The sequence below is a fragment of the Phodopus roborovskii genome, unplaced genomic scaffold, assembly GCF_943737965.1.
Source record: "Phodopus roborovskii unplaced genomic scaffold, PHOROB, whole genome shotgun sequence".
In the NCBI taxonomy this organism is placed as follows: Eukaryota; Metazoa; Chordata; class Mammalia; order Rodentia; family Cricetidae; genus Phodopus; species Phodopus roborovskii.
This window is the reverse complement of record NW_026126482.1, coordinates 27,267,760-27,288,306: the sequence shown is the minus strand read 5'-3', so window position 1 is coordinate 27,288,306 and position 20,547 is coordinate 27,267,760. Positions and strand designations below refer to the sequence as shown.

General features: G+C 46.1%; 1 protein-coding gene across 4 annotated transcripts in view; it reads right to left on the bottom strand.

The window, feature by feature from the left end:
- The window catches only part of LOC127229353 (tubulin beta-2B chain), a 55,480-nt gene extending 36,223 nt beyond the window's left edge, over positions 1 to 19,257 (bottom strand). Inside the window, exons 1-4 of one of the 4 annotated variants that reach the window (XM_051194469.1) lie at positions 18,983 to 19,257; positions 18,116 to 18,224; positions 17,747 to 17,857; positions 16,430 to 17,403 (exon numbers count right to left, since the gene is read on the bottom strand). In XM_051194469.1, the coding sequence (XP_051050426.1) occupies positions 16,430 to 17,403; positions 17,747 to 17,857; positions 18,116 to 18,224; positions 18,983 to 19,039 (1,251 nt within the window). In that variant the 5' untranslated portion in view covers positions 19,040 to 19,257. Of the gene's footprint in view, positions 1 to 16,094; positions 17,404 to 17,746; positions 17,858 to 18,115; positions 18,225 to 18,982 lie in introns of those variants that run through there. The other 3 variants (XM_051194470.1, XM_051194467.1, XM_051194466.1) reach the window with 3 other exon arrangements.
- Positions 19,258 to 20,547: the final 1,290 nt, after the last annotated feature.

The window sequence follows — 20,547 nt, the reverse complement described above, 5'->3', positions numbered from 1 at the left end:
TAGGGAGTCTGACTTTCTTTTTTGGTCTCCATGAGCACCATATTCACACACACACACACACACACACACACACACACACACACACACCACACCACACCACACAAATAATGAAAATAATGAAAACAAATCTTTTTTAAACACCCAAAGTCCATATAATTGTCTGACTTTCCCCCAACACTACCCACCAGACCCCTCAACATACCCATCCCTTCTTAATCCTAACTCAGAAGAGGCAGGTTTATGGGAATTTATAGTTTTTCTCTGCAAAGTTGATTAGTTCAAACCTTCTTTATATTACATTTTGGCTGACTCAATTTTATGACACAGAAAAGTAACATTGTTTTTGTTATTGATGCTGTAAGTATGGTTTGTGTGTATGATGTGTATGTAATGTATAGTATGTATATGGTGTGCGTATGATGTGTATGTAATATATAATGTGTATGTGTGATGTGTGTGTGTAGAGGTCAGAAGGCAACAACACTGAATGTGCTCCTGAGTCAAGCTCTACTTTATTTTTGGAGACAAGGTCTCCAACCCATTGGACCTCAACACATTGGCTAGACTAGCTGCCAGGGTTGTCTTTTTCCATGTCCCCTGCACTAAGGTTACAGGCTGCTCCACCATGCCTGGCCTGTTTCCTGAGTGGTAGGGATCTAAACTCAGGTTTTTTTGCTTGTACAACAAACCTACTGAGCCATCCTATAGGCAATTTTGAGTGAGGAATGATTTTAAGAGAATAAGAAAACCAAATTTATTCCAAAAGCTTTTTCTCATAAAAGGAAAGAATGGAACCGGGAGGTGGGGTGACCCAGTGGGTAAAGGGCCTGCTACAGGAGGACTTGAGTCCAAATCCTCAGCAATATACAGGCTAGGTGTAAAGCTATCCCTCCTGGAAGCAGGCAGGAGTCGGGAAGGGAGACAACAGGGTCCTGGGGCTCACTGCCGGCTAGTCTAGACAAAACAATGAGCTCCATGTTCAGGGACAAACCCTGCCTCAAAAAATAAGGTGGAGGGGATAGAGGATGGCACTAGACATTGACCTCTGCTCTCTCTCTCTCTCTCTCTCTCTCTCTCTCTCTCTCTCTCTCTCTCTCTCTCTTTCTTTCTCTATACACACACACACACACACACACAGAGAGAGAGAGAGAGAGAGAAGGAGGAGGGATAAGAGCAACAGGAGGAAGGGGAAGAGAAGAATGGGTTTGAATGGGTTTTGACATAAAGGTGAAATGGCTACAACAGTCACCAGATTTGCAAAACTGGGTGCTTCACACCTTACTGAAGCAAGCTAGAACAGCTTTTAGAAGCAGGAAAGAGCTTGGCTTAGCGTTCTAATTCGGTATACCCAAAGGTGAGATGTTTTCACTGTGGAAGGAGATCTAAAAGTCTTGACCACTCAGTTTCTTAGAGGAGCCTGGCTCTTGACAGGCATGTCCCCTGACTGTCACTGAAGTTCTCCTCACCTCTCCCTGCTACAGTTCTTGTCCACGCAGTCCGACAGCTGGGCTGTCATGTTACATACCACAGAGGACGCACCTCCACCCCAAACATTTCTCATTCCTCAGCAGTCTGTAACCCAGCCCTTCACCAGCTGCTGAGGGGCCAGAGCTAATTATTTGGAAGCAAGTCAAATCCATGATCGTCTCAGATGGGAAAACCTGCAGGCAGGAGTTCCAACCAGGTGACATAGTGCTCAGTGCAAAATGCAGCTTAGCAAAAATATGTGCTGGTTGGGGAACGATGGAGACAGGTTTCTACACTTGGGAAACTTGAGGAAGAAGCATGTAGAACTTACATGTAAAATTATCAGAACCAAGGGTGGCCTGGGAAATCCACCAGCGTCAACAAGGCCTCTGGAAGGGGTGTGAGAATGCCCACGTTGTGGTAAGTGGCAAATGAGGCACAAGTCACAGGGAAGGTAGGGGCTGCAACTTGGAGACAGGTTGTCAGCTGGCAATTAAGGAAGTAGAGCTGGAAAGCATGGGGTGAGTTATCAGCGGGGTACACTCCTTTTTAGAAAACATTAAACATCACAATAAGGTCCAAGGATGTGGCCTAGAAATAGAGCAGTACTTAGCATGTACAAGGACCTGGCCTGGGCTTAAAGGCCAGCGCCAGAGAATACCAAAGCAAATCTACAAAGCTACCACATTGGGGACTTGTACTTTGCACCCTGGAAGTCTTCAGAAACTGAGAACAGCACGAAGAAGCATTTTCTTTACACACAGTGTATGTCGTGTGGGAGATGTCAATAAATATGGTAGAACGTACACTCAGTAAAGGACAAGAAAAAATTCTTTGTAGGCATAAAAGTCAGACAATATAAAGTGTAGCATCTGAAACTCTGGAGACAGGAAGGGCAGGGAGCTTGACAGGCACTACCACCCTGCAGCCACTTCCTTATTTTTATCTTGGCATACGAATGTTGCAAGGATTCACCGGGCTCTCTGGACCTGCAATGAGTCACAGCTGCCGTGACATCCTGGAATCTTCTTTTTAGAATACAGTGGCAGCCCCTACCCAAAAAGTTTGCCTCAAGCATAGGTTTTCTGGACACTTCCCAGAATCACTGGGTCAGAACCTTCGTCTTAGGGAGGTTCCAGACGATAAGCAGGGTGTTTCCAACTTTAAAAAACCAGATGTAGACTCTGAAGCTCAGCCCTGGGTCATGAATCATCTTGACAAACAAGGACAAGAGAAAAGAGTTGGAGAGGCAGGGAAGGGGCTGGAAAACCTGTACTCTCTGTTTCCTCTGCTCAAGACTAACAGTAGGGTCACCTGATAGGAACCTACAGTTTTCTGCACAGAATTCTGCAATTTCCATATGGTTCAACCTAATACTCTGGAGAATGCCCAGTTGGTATGTGACTCATGCCTCCTACTCACTCATTACAACATGGCATTTCTGTTCTGACCTGTGTGCTGGACCATGGCACTAGAGGAGAGATTGACTGAGGTGTGCCTTCTGCTTCAGGGGTGGGAATCCTTCTGCAATGCTTTTCATGTCATCACCAATGACAAGACATAATAATATCATATCCTGATCATTTGTGTTTAACCTTAGGATGATTTGTACAGTGATCATTTGCATTTCATAGGTGAAGAAATGAAACCCCAGAGAGGTTGATTAAGTTGTTCAAAGTCAGATAGCTTGAAAGCAAGAAGGTATAGCTACTTGATGCCCTGAGTATTTCACAAAACACTTAGCAAAAGAGCTGCCCCCGCTTCTTTTTTTCCTCTTTTTTAGTTAGTGCTTGAGGGAGACTGACACAGGGTAGAGACAGACAAGAAATGCCAGGTGGGGTCCATGGAGACTTCCAGGACAGCATGGTACAGTTTGGATCTGGGATGTCCCACATGGGCCCTGGTGTTGAAGGTGTGGTCTCCAGCTTGATGAGGTAGAGCCTTTAAAAGGTGGGACCTTAGGGGAGGAAGTTAGGTCATGGGGGCTGTGATGGCTCTTGATGGTCAGCTTTACTGGATCTGGATTTGGTAGGAGACGATGCCTCTGGACCTGACTGTGAGGGCATTTCCTGAGTTGAGTTTAGGGGGGATGCTCCCCTTCAGTGTAACACCTTGTAGTAGGCAGCCCAGATACAAGATCTGGGAGGAAAGGAAGTACCTCCTGCCTTTGCTTCTTGCTGAGACCTCCAGTAGTACTGCTGCCCACTCCTTGGCCAACACCACCATCGCCATCTTTCACTGACATCAGACCCCAACTTCTTTGGCCTTCCATTGTGGAATGAATACCAATGACTCACCAGGAATCTGAGCTTTTGGCTCCAGAATAGAATTGTGGGATCCAGCTTCGTGCTCTGAGCAGTTATGGGTTTCTCAGCCTCTTCTGCATGAAGACAGCCTTTGTCAGGTCACTTGAATTCTCTCTCTCTCTCTCTCTCTCTCTCTCTCTCTCTCTCTCTCTCTCTGTGTGTGTGTGTGTGTGTGTGTGTGTGCGTGCGTGTCCATTCCTCTAAAGGCTCTTTGGCTAACACAGGGCACATCCTTGAAGCGGGCACTGGGCCTCTGGCTTCCCCCTCTTCTTTCTGCTTCCCAGACGCCATGAGGTGAACTTATTTCCTTTACCACATGCCCTAGCCATGATGTGCTTGCTGTGTTGCCACAGTACCAAAGGAACAGGACTGTAAACTGAAACCATGAGACCAAATAATGTCTCCTGTTTTTAGTCAATCATCTCGGGAACTTTGTCTCAGTGGTGGAGAGCTGGCTAGTCCAGAGGCACTGTTGGGTTGACTTCAGCTGTGCAGATTGCTTAAGGGGCAAAGTGCTGCTTGTGTGTGGTAAATCTGTCGGCTCGGCACAAAGTAGAGTCACCTGGGAAAGGTAGGCTTGGTGGAGAATTGTCCAGATTAAGTTGGTGACCTAGTTAGCATTAACTGTGGACTTGACACAGCCTGGAATCGCTTGAGAGTCTCAGTTAAGTAATTGTCTCTACTAGGTTGTCCTGAGGGCACGTCTGTGTGTGATTGTCTTCATTGTTAATTGATACAGAGGCCCTTCTGACTATGGATGGCACCATTCTCTGGGAAGGTGATTCTGAGAACTTAAAGCTGGCTAAGCATGACTTGGGGGTGAGCTTCAGCTTCAAGTTCCTGCCCTGATGGACAGTCACCTAGAAGTTGTAATAAAACTTTTTCTTCCCTAAGGTGCTATTGATCATGGTATTTGTCACAGTGATAGAATGAAACAAGAACAGTTAGTTTGTGAACCTATCTGTGAGGGGCTTTTTGATAATATTAATTGATTTGGGACAACCTAGCCTAAATGCCAGGCATGTGTCCTGGCTTGGGTCCCAGACTGTAAAAATGAAGTGAGCTGATTGGAACAATCATGTGGTAATTTATTCCTCTGTTTCTTGGCTATGCATGTGATATTCCCACTCTCTCTAGCTCTTACCACTGTGACTGCCCTGAAATGATGGACTATAACCTAGAACTGTGAACTAAGATAAGCCCTTCCTCCCTATAGCCATTTTGGTCAAGGTATCTATCACAGCAACCGAAATAAAACTAGGACACAGTGAAAACATGAAGACTTGAGTTCGGATCCCCAGAACCCACACAGAAGTCAGGCATGTCTGTAACTCCAGTGCTGGAGGGGGAGACAGATAGACAGATGGCTCCTTAGAGTCTGCTAATCAGCTGGTCTAGCTGAAACCATGAGGTACAGGTTCACTGAGAGACCCTGTCTTATTATGAGCAGGTTTTCCTGCCAGCCTGGTCCCACAGCCATGCCAGCCCCAAATAACACACAGAGACACTGTATTAGATATAAAGCTGTTGGCCTGTTACTAGCATTTCTTATTGGCTAGGTCTGTCTTAAATATTAACCCATTTCTATTAATCTAAGTGTTTCCACGTGGTCTTATCTTACTGGAGAGAGGGTCCGTAGTTCTCCTCTCTCGGTCCTATGAGTTGAATCCCCTCCCTACTACTTCCCAAATCCTCCTTGTCTCCTAGTCCCGCCTATCTTGCTTTCCCATTAGCCAACAGTGCTTTATTCATTAACCAATAAGAGAAACATATTTACAGAATGACATCTTCCATCACTGTCTCAAAAAAATAAGGTCAGTTTGACCCCCACATGAGCTTGCGTTAGCAAGTGCATCTGCACACACACGTGCACATAGATCACACACACACACACACACACACACACACACACACACACACACACGGTGGCAGGGTGAGGTGGGGGGATTTAACTTTCCAAAGCCAGAGTTGAATACTCAAATCTGAAAGTGATGTCATACCCAGCTTGAGAAGAACAGAGGTAGGAAAACAAAGGCCTTTGGGGAGCCCAAGGCCAGAAGTCCATCCTAGGACTGTGCCTAAGGGTATAAGAAAGGAAAGGTCCAGGGGCCATCCCAGGTTCACTATGGTCTGATACTCTAGTCTCAACTTGCCCCCCCCATACATACACACTGCAGAAATCATTAAAGGGTAGAACTATGGGAACTGGGAATGTTGTGCTGATCTGTAGGAGAGTTGGATTGGAAGGAGACTAATTTTATCATGTCCAGCTCTTTGAGAAGGTGTCAAAGTAAAATTTAAAGTAAATGGCAAGTGGAACAAAGTATAGTGGTTGGAACTGCAAGAGACAAGAGACTTTGGAAGTGGGCTGATCTGGAAGATGCAGAGAGAACGGTTGTAGGTCATAAGCTTGACTTCTCCCTTAACCTGTCTCCCTCACCTTCAAATTCTACTTTTATAATTAATTGATTAATTAGTTAATTTTTGAGACAGGGTCTCACTGAATAGCCCACGTTGGTCTGAAACATGCAGAGATCTACTTGCCTCTAAAGTGCTGGGATTGAAGGCATGAGCCACCAAGCCCAGCAAGAAACTAAATTCTCAAACTAAGCAATCAAACTGCCCCTTTGCAATGGAGATCTTGATGAGGAGGAAAGTGCCAGCAGCAGTTTCCATGACCACTGCAAACTAGCAGCAGTGAAGGACAGAGGAGACTCCTGTAGGAGTGTTGGCGGGGGCGTGGATGCACATCTCCCAAACAGGAAATTAAAAATAAACAAAAGGCTGGTGAGATGATGACTCAGTGGGTAGAGGCACTTGCTGCCAAGCCTAACTGTCCAGTTCAACAACAGGAACCCACATGGGGAATGAAAGAACAGCCTCTTGATGGATGTGCTATAACTTCCAGGTGTACCACCCCCACCTAACACATTAAATAAACCTGCAATTATAAAGAATGGTTTTAAACTGTTTTATGAAAACAGCAGAAGGGGGAGCTATAGAGCCATGTTGTTTTTAAGCTGGGATTGTGGGAGCTTTCCTTCCCAAAGAAGAGGAACATTCTTTTATTTAAAAATGAGCTACAGAGCTGGGTATGTGGCTCAGTGGTAGAGTATTTGCTTAGCTTGTGAGAGGCCCAGGGTTCTCTCCCCAGTTCCAATAAATAAAATAAGGATTGTGATCAAATTCCATACAACTGTATTTTGTTTTGTTTTTGAGACTGGCATGGAGCCCAGGATGACTGAATTTATGATCTTCCTGCTTCTACCTCTGATTGCTGTGATTATGAGTGTGAGCTACCATGAAAGTGTTAAGAAAAGGGAGAGAAGTTAGGGGGCATAATGTCTACACAGATTTCACATCTGCGTGTGCACACGTAGTTTTTAAAAGATAACAGGTATGGAAGAAAATACTAAAATCAGGAAAACTCTGAAATGAGATTCTGTCAGGAAAGAAAGATCTGTAAAAAGAGATGGGAAATTAAAGAAAGCAATCACAAGCAGTTTAAGCTAAAAGGCACATAAGAACAAATGAACTGGACAAATACTGCAATGACAGGTGTGGAGGTCAACGGGAGTGAAGGACAGTGAGGAGACACCATATGGAATGTGCTCCAGCTCTGTGCTGGACCTCCAGGATGAATGAATGAATGAATGAATGAATGAATGAATGGAAAGTCTTTTTCTACTGAAGCAGTTAACAAACTGGGCAAAAAATAGGACTTTAGGTATGAGGCAATGGTGACAGCCATCTCTGAGAAAAAGGGAACAAATGAGGATGCTGCGTGATTTCCCCAACTCACTATCTGGAAGCAATTCCATGTGCTGTGGAGCAGCACATGGGGGGTGTGGTGGGGGGTGAGGTGCTCACATAGAGTAGGAGTCAGAGATCAGCGTTCAGAGCCCAAGTAACTAGATCACAGAGACAGCACTGGCTAGAAAAACTTCATCAAGGGAGTTCTGCAGGTTGGGCATGGTACAACACACCTTTAATCACAGAGCTCAGGAGGCAGACATGATGTGGGCATCTCTGTGAGTTTGAAGACAGCCCCACCAACACAGAAAGTTCCAGGCCAGCCAGGGCTACACAGTGAGTCTCTTGTCTCAGAGAGAGAGAGAGAGAGAGAGAGAGAGAGAGAGAGAGAGGGAGGGAGGGAGGGAGGGAGAGAGAGAGAGAGAGAGAGAGAGAGAGAGAGAGAGAGAGAGAGAGAGAGAATGCTCTGGTGGTTAACATAACATAGACCTCAAAGCCCATCCCCACAGTGACACATTTCCTCTAACAAGGCCACACCTACTCCATAGCTCCTAGTAATGCCAATCCCTTTGGGGGACACTTTCTTTCAAACCACCATAGAAAGCGATTGAAGAAGACCCCTGACACCGACCCACTGACCTCTGGCCTCCATACACATGTGAACAAGCACACTAACAAAAATACATAAGCATAGCCTTTTAACACATGTGCACACACACACACACACACACACACACAAAAGCACACATGCAGAGCTGAGGAATCCTTGGGAAGAAGACATGCAGTGTTTTCAGGGGAAAGAGGATGACGTATATCAAGGTGACACGAGAGACGGATGTGTTACAGCTTTCCAGGACTGGGACACATGCCTGGGATATCAGGGGTTGAAGGGAGAAGAGCAGAGTTTGGGATTAGCTTGGATTACTACATGGTAAGATCCTGTCTCCAAAGGAGAGGGGGAGAGAGGTTCACTTGGGCTCATAGTTCTGGAGGCTTTGGCCCATGGTTGTTTGACTCACCCACTCCCCCTTAATTTTGCTACTTTGGTAAGGCAGCATATCACAGAACGGTACACTGTAGATTGATACCAATCTCCTTGTGGCTAGGAAGTACAGAGGAAGAACAGGCTCCTAGACTTCTACCCTCCCTTCTTTAAAAAATGTATTTTGCCTGCCTGCACATCTATTTATTATGTAAATTCCTAGTGCCCAAGAAGGCCAGGAAAGGGGTGTTGACTTAATTTGCTAGAACTGATGGTTGTGAGCCACAGTATGGATGCTGGTGATGGAACCTGGGTTCTCTGGAAGAGTATCTAGTGCCCCTAATAGTTACCTCTCCAGCCCTCAGAATCCTCATTGAGGGCATTTCTCCATTGGCCAGACCTCCCACAGGGCTTTTACCTTGAAGTTTCCACCCCCCTCCCCACACACAGTACCTCCATGATCTGGGGACTTTAGAGAGACATTCATAAGGGGGAAGTACAGCATTTTCTGTTGGAGATGAAATTCATAACAGGAAGACTGCTTCTTGGTTTCTTGGCTACAATCTAGTGTAGGACTCATATAGAGAATGAGTGTAGGACTCATACAGAGAATAAGAAAAGATGGCAAGGTAAGGAATGTGTCAGATAGTCTCAAGCCCTTTGGTTATTGTTTTAAGCCTGCTGACAAACTGGAACCTTGGAGATCTGCATATCTCTGAATTGGCCCACATGCTGATCATCTGTTCGCTGTAGTTCTTTGTAACTGTCTGTGATCCCTTTTGGTTTTATACGACAAATCTCAAGCATGTCAGAATTAGAAAACCAAGGTGCCTGTGCCCTTTTCTTACAACTGAATGATTCCATGAATGCCAAGATTAACCCCTCTTCATGCCCCTGAGAACACATGTGAGCCAGACTGGTCAATCACTGCCCTTTATACCCCTGGCCCCAGGGACTGATTCAGGGATGGGCATCTGCTTAGGTCCATAGCCAATCTGGTTCCTTCTCTGATGCAGTGGGGTGATAGGAGCCTCAGGTTGTCACCACGGGGAAGCCTCTTGCAAAGAACAATGGTGAAAGGAGTAAACAGAGCCTGGAGGTGGCCAAGGCCGAACAGGTTTCAGAGTCACAATGTGAATCCAGTCCAGGTGCGTCCAACTTTTGACATCATAGCATGAATTGTCATCTACAAAATTTATGCCTGAGAATTGCACAATCAAGTTACCAAAAAAGGAGTGTCTGATGTCTTAAGTAAGTTTGTGGTTTTACATGGCTATCCTTGGATATGTACATCTGGACTCCCAATCTTGCTGTGAAAGGTCTACTTCTGAGCTTTTCAACAATGTGAGCCAATAATTTCCCTTACTCCTTTTGGGAGCAAGTTTAAAAATAATTTGGAATGCAATAGTACCAGAACTGGGAAAACTGAGTGACAATGAAGTATAGCAAAGAACACATGTTCACAAATACCAAGCATGGTCACTTCCTTAGTTCTATGTATGTTAATGCCATTTGGATCTCTGTACAGGTATTATCCTTTCTTTTTTAACAGGGGCTCATAGGCTGTAGAGATATGTTGAAGGTCTCCTAAATTCATCAATGACAACTGAGGTCCCCCACTCTGTAGCACAGACTAAGTAGCAATAAGTCTAGCACGTAGTAGGTGCTACGTGTGGATTCTCTTTTCTTTCCCTGTAAACTGAGATGCTAAAACCATGCTGTGCTGCTCTGTTTTGTGCTGCTCTGATAAAAAAAGAAATCTCTGTATCTTATTCCTTATAAAGGACAGAGTGTCATTTTGCTCACACGTCTTCTAAGTTTGTAACATTAGCATTTTCTGGGCCCTGGTGGGGGTCATGGCTGTGTTACAACAGAGTAGGAATAAAAGAGCCACGAAGGGAGAGAAAGCAGCAGGTTTGATCTCCTAATCACCCACCTTCTGGGAGAGAACCTGCCCACAGAGAACCACATTAGTCCTTTCTTGGCAGGGTGCCCTATGACCTAGTTATCATCCTTAAAAGTCACACCACTGCACCACCATTGCTTTGCAGAATGACGTCTCCGTGTGATTATTGTTGGGAATGAGCCACACTCAAATGGTGCCACACACCTTTTCAGTCAGAGAACTGGAAGAAGCTCTGATGTTGAAAAGCAACTTGCTAGGTTTTTATCTATGGATAATGTAGCTGCTGGATGTTGAATGTGTCTTCCTGCCTTCATTTCCACAGGTTCATGTCTCAACAGACCTGCCAGATATTAGCCACCGACTCTGCCCACGGACACCCCACATGCTCCTTTCCACTCCCTCTCCAGCCCTTTGCCTTATGTTAGTTCCTGTCCCCAACAAATTTCCTGAGAACACCTTCCATATGGCCACAGAGACTCATTTTTTTTTTTTTTGTATATACTGTGTGCCTACCCTTATCACCAAATCAATCAGAGTAGATCCCTTTTCCTTGGTGACTAAATACATACAACAGCAAACACATTGTGGTAAAGAGAAAAAAAAAAAAAATCTGTTCAGTCGTTAAATGTTCATGCCAAGCATGACCTGACACAACATTTCATTGCAGATCATTGAAATATGTTCTCTGTATAGATTGTATCTTTTTTTTTTTGTTTGTTTGTTTTTGCTTTTGCTTTTTCAAGACAGGGTTTCTCTGTATTGCTTTGGAGCCTGTCCTGGAACTTGTTCTGTAGACCAGACTGGTCTCAGACTCACAGAAATCTGCCTGCCTCTGGCCTCCCTAATGCTGGGATTAAAGACAGGCACCACCAATATCCAGCTATATGTTGCATCTTTTAGTTTAAAATTAGGAGGCCCATTCATACAAGGTCTCTCACAGAAGGGGAAAGGAACAAGATCTTCTGAGCATATTGGAAGTGGGGGGGCAGTGAGTGGAGAGGGAGCTAGGAGAAAGAGAAGAGGAGGAGAAGAAAGCATGTGGGACTAGGAAGATTGAGTTAGGGGAGGAATAGATGAGAGAGAGAGAGAGATACCATGAAAGAGGGAGTCATTATAGGTTTGAAGAGAAAACTGACTTTAGAGAAATATCCAGAGACCTTCAAGGATGACCACAACTAACAATCTGAGCAACAGTGGAAAGGCTACCTTACATACCCTTCCCTGATAATGAGATTGATGACTAATTTATCTGCCATCATAGAGCCCTCATCTAGTAGCTGATGGAAACAGAAGCAGACACCCACAGCTAAACACTGAGCTGAACTGGAATCCAGATGCAGTCAGGGAGGAGTGATAAGAAAATGAGGACAAGACTAGGCTACAGAAACCCACAGAGACTGGTGACCTGAACAAGGAGAAGCTAATGGACCCCCAGACTGATAGCTGGGAAACCAGCATTGGACCGACTCAGGCCCCCTGAGCATGGGTCTCAGTTAGAAGGCCTGGGCAGTCTAAGGGACCTCTGACAGTGAAATCAGGATGTATCTCTGGTGCACAAAGGACTTTGGGAGCACATTTCCCATGGAGGGATACTCCCTTAACCTAAAGGCAGGAGGGAGGACCTAGACTCTACTCCAAATGACTTGACAGATTTTGTTGGTCCCTCCTGGAAAGCATCACTCTCCCTGAGGAGTGGGGGGTGGGGGTGGGATGAGATGGAAGGGAGGGTATGGGAGGGAGGGGAACTGGGATCGATATGTAAAATAAGAAAAATAAATAAATAAATAAATAAATAAGGAGGCCCTCAGTGCTGGAGAGATAGCTCAATGGTTAGAAGAAATGGCTGTTCTTCCAGAGGCCTTGAGTTCAATTCCCAGCAACCACATGATGGCTCACAACCATCTGTAATGATATCTGGTGCCCTTTTCTGGCCTGTAGGCATACATGCAGACAGTATACTGTATACATAATAAATAAGTAAACCTAAAACATTTTTTTTAAATTAGGAAGGACTCAAGGTAAGAGGAAGAAATGTTTGGATCCAGAAATGGACAATGTCTACAGCCATAGAACCCTGAACACTGTTCAACCAAACACTCCCCATCACACTAGAAATGTGGGTCAAGAAGTTTTGAATTTTGTCTTCAGTTGCTCTAGAAAATAAGGCTTCTTCTCAGCAGAAAACACCTCACAAGCTTATCTTGGGCTTGCTCTCTTTAAGCCCCAGAGACTTATTTTTATTACTCTCTTTAAATGGTTCTCCCCTCTAGCCTCATACCATATTCAGTACAGAAAACTATATTTCTCATCCAGATAAGACACTGACTTCCTGGAAGCAGTATTATATCACACAATTTTAGGGCTGTGACCCACAAGCCTGGCCCTGTACTGTAGATGCCAGCAGCAATCAATTGCTTACTTCCTATACTTGTGACCAACAGCTGTAAATTGTGGCTTCCATTGTCCTCTCCTCAGATTTGACAGATTTCCTAGAGCAGTTTACAGTGCTCAGGGTAGCACTAAGTTCTCCTGGTTTATTATAAAAAGATTCATAAACTATGGGCATCAGATAAAGGGATGCATAGTGCTGGGCATGGGGGAAAAGGTATAAGGTGTCCATGTCCTTACTGGACATACCTCTAGGAACCTCCACGTTAAGTCTAGCTTGGTGAGCCAGTACTTAGGAAATACATACAGTCAGAAGGACATGGACAGAGCCACTAGGACCCAGGTGAGAGTGTAAAGATCCCCCTCCTTTTATGAAAACCTCAAAAGGCGCCATGCAGAAGGTTTACTGTTAGTCACAACTGCTGACTAAGATGGCAATGGCTGTTATACTCAGAAAGTAGGTCATTTGCTACAACACCTATACTCTTTTAACTACTCAATTAAAAAAAAGAAAGAAATGATGTCAAATAGACTGCACCAAAACAAAAAGAAACCAGGGGAGAGGGTGGTTAAGAAACGAAGGCATTGAAAGGCATCGAAGCCCTTTCCAAGTGAGCACATGGCTTGACTGTGAAGCATCTCTGGAAAACAAGGAAACTGCTGACACAGCATTCTAGGAGTTGTCAAGCAGCTTTCTCCAGCAGGTAAGCCATATGCTAAGTAGGACATGTGAAAGGCCATCTGTGGGAGAGGAGTCTTATCCGGGACACAGTTGTCTTAGGGTCACTCATGCTTCCCAGTTTTCCCTAACTCCCTATTAATTTTCACAATGTTGAGTTCTGATAAAAAAAAATTTTTTCTCCTGTATGCCTTTAATCCCAGAACAGGGAGACAGAGGCAGGCAGAACCGTTAAACATAAACAGAGAAACCCTGTCCTGAAAACAAACAAACAAACAAAAAACTCTTGCATTAGTACATAGAATTTTAAAACCAAGAAACTTAGCATCATTTTCAAACAGTGACCTCATTAGGGACATTTGAGCAGAGCCAAACCAAACATGTCTTCAGGTTTCCCTTTGAAGTGAACTGCACAGAAAAAAGCAAGACATTTTAACTCTAATCACTATTAGTCTAACAAAACCTTAGCATTCCTTACATTGATGTATCTGGGTAGGCCAATGTGGAACCCACTGGGAGTTTGGTTCCATAACTCAAGATAACTGAAATCCCCCATCTTTAATCCCAACCTCTAGACCTCACAGCAAGCGCATCTTCTAATTTGGGTACCCTGTTTGTTCACAGTGAATACGCTCCACAAAACACAGTAGCGAGGCATGGAACACTATCAGAGCTAAACAAAAAAAAAAAAACCACCACTGCCCCCGCAACACACACTCACCAAATCCCATCACACTATGGTCACCTACCAAGGAAACAAGTGTTCTAAAAATTAGCATGCCTTATGTATCTGAACATTTTTCTCTTCTTTGAGCTGACATGAGAGTCAGAACAAATGCTTGAATGGTCAGGTTGACATCCATCCTTCCCATCATGCCAAAATAAGCTCTAGATGTGTGCAACTGAAGAGCTAGCTGGCTGGCACCTGCCTGTCCTTTTCTTACAAGGGATGAGAGAGATACACACTTTCAGAATGCCATAAGGTCCTTGGCAGTCATCTGTCCCCTTTTCCAAAGTTAACTGTCGTGGGTCTGACAGGTTGTCAGAAATGCCCAGCCTAGGACACATCCAGGGGGCTTTGGCAGCTGCCCCAAGTATTCAGACCATTTAAAACCAATGTCATGCTTCAAGGAGGTTGTTGGAAGCTGTACACCTGCTCAGCCAGGACTGACACCTGCCAGTTTGCCATTAAATATAGAAAGTTGGAACTAAAGATCCTGACCACTTAACCGTACACGCTGTCAGGCTTCTGTGATGTATACTTGTACAGTGAGCTGCTGCTCTTTTCCATTTATGGAGCCCAGTAGTGAGATGAACTTTTTCTGAACACTATGCAGAATGCCACTGCCTGCACTTCCCCGTGGAACTGCTTCCAAATAGATTTCAACATCTTTTAAATAAAAATTCTTTATGCCCTCCTTTTAAAACAATACAGAATGAAAAATATAAGGCCAGATATAAAATAATATTTTGTCTAATTTTGAATTCGTCTCCAAGAGTACTAACGTCCTAAATATGGCTTCCTTGACTTATTTTATTTTCTAGAAGCATGTAAATTCTGCACACTTGTTTTCTGTTTATATTCTACTTTCCATTCTCAAGTGAGAAGTTGACTGGCCCAGATTAAATTGGAATATCTGTGCTATTTTGATAGAGCACAGTTACTCACGTGGAAGTATCTTAACTGTCAATCCATGGACAACTGAACTCCTGTAGCTCCTTTAATTGTTGAATTCTAGTCTAGATCAGGCTTGAGTGCAAAGCTCAGATCCCAGGTCTTCATGGGGAGAATGTAATAAACTATGAAAATTCTTATGGTTTGTCTTCCTAAAGGAAAACTCCCCAACCACTCCTAAATATCTAATGTATGCTAAGTGCACATAACTTCATTAACTTGAAAAGGCAGGAAGTCTCACTTACAGAAATAAATAGCTTTTCTTGTGTTCTTGTGTGCACAATGATGCAGGAACAAAATTATTCACTGTAGCATTATATGAAAAATGTCTAAATGTCCACTGGTAAAAGCAGGCCAAATAAAACACAGCATACCTATATGAGGAATGTCCTGTCTCTTGAACACAGCTGTTGGGGTCAGTGGTATATAATGCTTGCTAAGTGTGTGCAAGAAGGCCACAGGTTTGGGTCCCAACATCATGAACATGATATAACTTGGGGATTATTATTATCAGTTACCAGCATTATTAATGATGACACCCTCCATAAAGGAAGGTTGGATCAAGGATCAAAGGAGAGGAAACTAACTTCCTACTCTCTGTTAAATGCTGTACTGTGTACCTCTAAGTAACTATTCAAATAAATCTTTATAAAGGGAATAAAGACCTGGTAAGGTATCCCCATGAAAACACACTTTGTGTGCTTTCTGACAAGCACTCTTGCGATAAACAAGTCATGTAGCAAAGGGCATTTCAAAATCCAGGTTGCTCTCTCTTACTGGATTGAGTAAGGTCATTCTCGGTTTGGGTTATATTAATTTATACCATACCCAAAGAAGAAAGAAATGCCTCTGGGCTTTCATTCTTTTCTAAAGGAAGAAAATATTGTGTGTACAGAAACGTGGATTGAGAGAAAGGAGAGAAAGAAAAGAGGACACCATTAGGACACAAAGGTTTATGTGATTTTAGCCATTACAACAGGAGTTCAGAAAGATCTCAAGTGTTACATTGATGGTATCAATATTACAAAAAGAGAAAAAAAGTGACAGGCAACAGTGAAGAGCACCAGAGACCCAGCACAAACCTAAGACCATCTTTCTTCCTTCAACTGCCAAGGTATTTTCACAGGTAAGCCCCCCACCCCCTGCTTTCATCTCAGCTTTCCCTAACCTTCTTGGCCTGGGGAACTCAAGCCTCATCCTCGCCCTCCTCCTCCTCGAACTCGCCCTGCTCATCAGCCGTGGCATCCTGGTACTGCTGGTATTCAGACACCAGGTCATTCATGTTGCTCTCTGCCTCGGTGAACTCCATCTCGTCCATGCCTTCGCCCGTGTACCAGTGCAAGAAGGCCTTGCGCCGGAACATGGCAGTGAACTGCTCCGAGATGCGCTTGAACAGCTCCTGGATGGCAGTGCTGTTGCCGATGAAGGTGGCTGACATCTTGAGGCCTCGAGGAGGGATGTCGCACACGGCTGTCTTCACATTGTTGGGGATCCACTCCACGAAGTAGCTGCTGTTCTTGTTCTGCACGTTGAGCATCTGCTCATCTACCTCCTTCATGGACATGCGGCCACGGAAGATGGCAGCCACGGTCAGGTAGCGGCCATGGCGCGGGTCGCAGGCGGCCATCATGTTCTTGGAGTCGAACATCTGCTGGGTGAGCTCAGGCACTGTCAGGGCTCGGTACTGCTGGCTGCCCCTGCTGGTCAGAGGTGCAAAGCCTGGCATGAAGAAGTGCAGGCGTGGGAAGGGCACCATGTTCACGGCCAGTTTGCGCAGGTCTGCATTCAGCTGGCCTGGGAAGCGCAGGCAGGTGGTCACCCCACTCATGGTGGCTGACACCAGGTGGTTGAGGTCGCCATATGTGGGTGTGGTCAGCTTGAGGGTGCGGAAGCAGATGTCATACAGGGCCTCGTTGTCGATGCAGTAGGTTTCATCTGTGTTCTCCACCAGCTGGTGCACGGAGAGGGTGGCATTATAGGGTTCCACCACAGTGTCAGAGACCTTGGGTGAGGGCATGACACTGAAGGTGTTCATGATGCGGTCTGGGTACTCCTCTCGGATCTTGCTGATGAGCAGGGTCCCCATGCCTGAGCCAGTGCCTCCCCCCAGTGAGTGGGTCAGCTGGAAGCCCTGGAGACAGTCACAGCTTTCAGACTCCTTCCTCACTACATCCAGGACGGAGTCCACCAGCTCAGCGCCTTCTGTGTAATGGCCTTTGGCCCAGTTATTTCCTGCACCACTCTGACCTATTAGAGCAAAAGGGGATTAAGTCATCCATGATTGGGTAAATCCCTTCTTAAAAAAATAAAAATCAGCCCTCATATATAGTTATTTCAAGTTATCATAATAGCCAATAAATGTTAAACAATGAATTATTTAGTCACCCGTTCGATTATAAATGAGTTAACATAGCACACCTTGCTTGATAAACGCTAAGGTTCATTTGCTCTAAACCTAAACTAAGGCTTAGCTAGCACACCCTTGGATGCCATTTATGCTCTTAATCTGTCAATCACACTTCTCCACCCCTTATGCTAGTGGTAATTGGCACCTTGTGCCCTTCTGTCTTCAGCTATGCCACATACTCACCAAACACGAAGTTGTCTGGCCTGAAAATCTGCCCAAAAGGTCCAGACCTGACTGAGTCCATTGTGCCCGGCTCCAGGTCCACCAGGATGGCTCTAGGTACATATTTATTACCTGCAGGGAAACAAGAGCTGGCTTAGCCCTTTAGGCAGTGATCTCTGCAGAGAAGGGCTTGGTACCACCTCTTTCTTGATTGGTGCTACCCCCAAACAAAGAAGGGCCTATGACCAAGCTTTAAAGGATTTGGTTGGCACAGAAGAGGCTACCCCACCCAGAGAATGGTCATCCTGAAATAGACACTTTCTCCCGGGGCCACATACGAGCAGGGCACAGGGATACCGGAATTAAAGATGGGGTGTTAAAAATAATTACCAGTAGCTTCATTGTAGTATACATTGATTCTTTCCAGCTGCAAATCACTGTCTCCATGGTAACTGCCAGTGGGATCGATACCATGCTCATCACTGATGACCTCCCAAAACTGAGACATAAAAGTCTGCTTTTAGCTATGCACGACCCCACCCCGAATCGCAATGAGAAGCCCCCACCCAGTTTTAACAACCCGACACTGCAGACGCTTTAATAAGTGGCGTGACCCGGGCACAGCCTTAGGGCTTGCATTGTACAAGATCAGAAAGTTGAAACTGGGCGGTTTCCCAGGCGAACAGCTGCTCTCAGCAGGAGGTAGGGATGGGGGTGGGGGTGAAAAAAACAGCCAAGCCTGGGATTGCGGGTCACAGCCGCCAGTGGTGGCTGGAGAGAAACGCGCTGGGACTCCAGAGGCGGAGGGAATGGGGCAGGCGAGGAGAGGGAACTGTAGGATATTTTAAATTCAAAGCACGTCCAGCCAGACAATCGCTCTCCTCCCTTCCCCCCGCAGCTCACCGGGTGTTCAAGCGAGTAAACGCAATTCTTGCGTTCAGGCCCCTCCCAAAGACCGGAGCGCACAGACTCCCTCACACTCGCTCCTTCTAAAGGCACTCGTGGAGATCAGGGAGTAAAGGAAGAAGGGGCAGCCCAAATTCCGAACAATTCCGGGAAAAATTAATTAGACCCTCCCTCCCAGATTTAAAAATCTCTCTGAGCCCACGCCCCATACGGCTGCACAAAGCAAGTCAGGTCCGCCCTTGGCGAGACCTGGGTCCACCTAGGACCGCGCTGAGCCCTGGTGCCCAAATATCCTGGGGGGGGGGGTGTCCTGCTAGCCTCCCTCCCCCACCCCCTAAGCAGCGCGCCCACCTTAGCGCCGATCTGGTTGCCGCACTGGCCCGCTTGGATGTGCACGATCTCTCGCATGGTGCCTCGTTAGCTTCTTGCTGACTTGAATCTGTGTCAGTGGGTCTAACCGTACTCCCTTTTCACACCCACAGTAGGGCCACCTGGAACTTACTCCGGAACCGATGGGCTGAGGGCGACGGCTGGGTGGGTTCGGTCTTTTATGCAGAGAGGGCGGGGCGGACCAAACAGACCGCGCCCCCCAGCCAAAGCCCCCCACTCCTGTTCTCGCTGGCTCTCTCCAGGCCAGGTTGACGTAATGCTCTGAGCCCCAGGGATGGTCCAGGGGGCTGGACTATGGGCTTGTGGCCAATCAGCGCGGGAGTGAAGACCTTGCGAGGGGTGGGGGTTCCTGGGAGTATCTGGGGCGTGATCATTGTCTGGGATTTGAGGGGAAGGGAAGCTGAGTTTGGGGAACTGGGACCCGTCGGAGTGTTACGAGGCGGGGTGATTAGTTTCATAGCTTCAGGATTGAGAGGAGGGCTGGTAATGGATAGGGAAGCGAGGGCAACTGCAGCAGGTGCAGTCCGGTGCTGCCAGTGCGCACCAGGCAGGGGGATTTCATCTAACAACCTGCGTTACGAGCAATTCCTCTTCTAACTCTTCGTCAAGCCAGTGTACGTGGAGAAAATACTGCCCCTTTCCTCATCCCTGGTGGTCAATGACCTTCCAAGCGCATATGCGCATTACATAGAACTTTAGGAAAAGGCAGGTGATCCCAAAGACCAGTGTAACTGGAAAAACAGAGGTCCAAAAGATACTGATTTTGGACACTGTGGAGTATTAGAGTGCGTTCCTCTCCTCCCATAGCCTCAGTTGTCTTGGCCTGTCTTTGTTGACTCCGTTTCTTTGCTGCAGTAGTAGCATTCAGGGATAGAAGGACCTCTAAGCCCATCCCTGCCTGACCCACTCCAAGATTATACAGCGCTCAGTCAGATACCAATGACTCCTTCAACCCTGTGATTGGCTTTTGTTCCTCCCGAGTGATGGAGTGGGTGTGGCGGGACTCGCTGCATGAACTGTGCTGCGGGCAGACCGAGGGTGGAGTTCTGGGGGCGGGCCTGTCGGGGAAACAAAGAGTTCACAAAAGCATGGGATGTAGTCCACAACTGAGTGTTTAAAAACCAGCCAGGAGCTGTCCTTGACCGGCGTTAGGTTTTAAGGAAAGGGGTGGGATCCGAGAACCGTTATTACCTAGAGCATTCTTCCTTTGCTGCACCCACAAGGTCCCAGCCTTGATGCTGCGGATGAAGAGTGGGGGACACGCCTAAAAACTGCAGCATCGTGAGCTAACAAGAGACCACCGCAGACCCTGGCGCACTAACATTAGCGCATGCGCAGACGCGGTGCACCCACACTCCTGTCAAACCCGCATTTTCTAGGTATTCGAGGAAGAAAACGATTCCTTTGTTACTACTATCTGCTCGCGCGTGTGAGATAAGCCTGCGTGCTTCCGAGAGAGCGAGGACAAAGAGTGTCGGAGCCTGTTTCCTGTTCTAAGGCTGGAGGTCGCCGTCCCCATGCGAGAC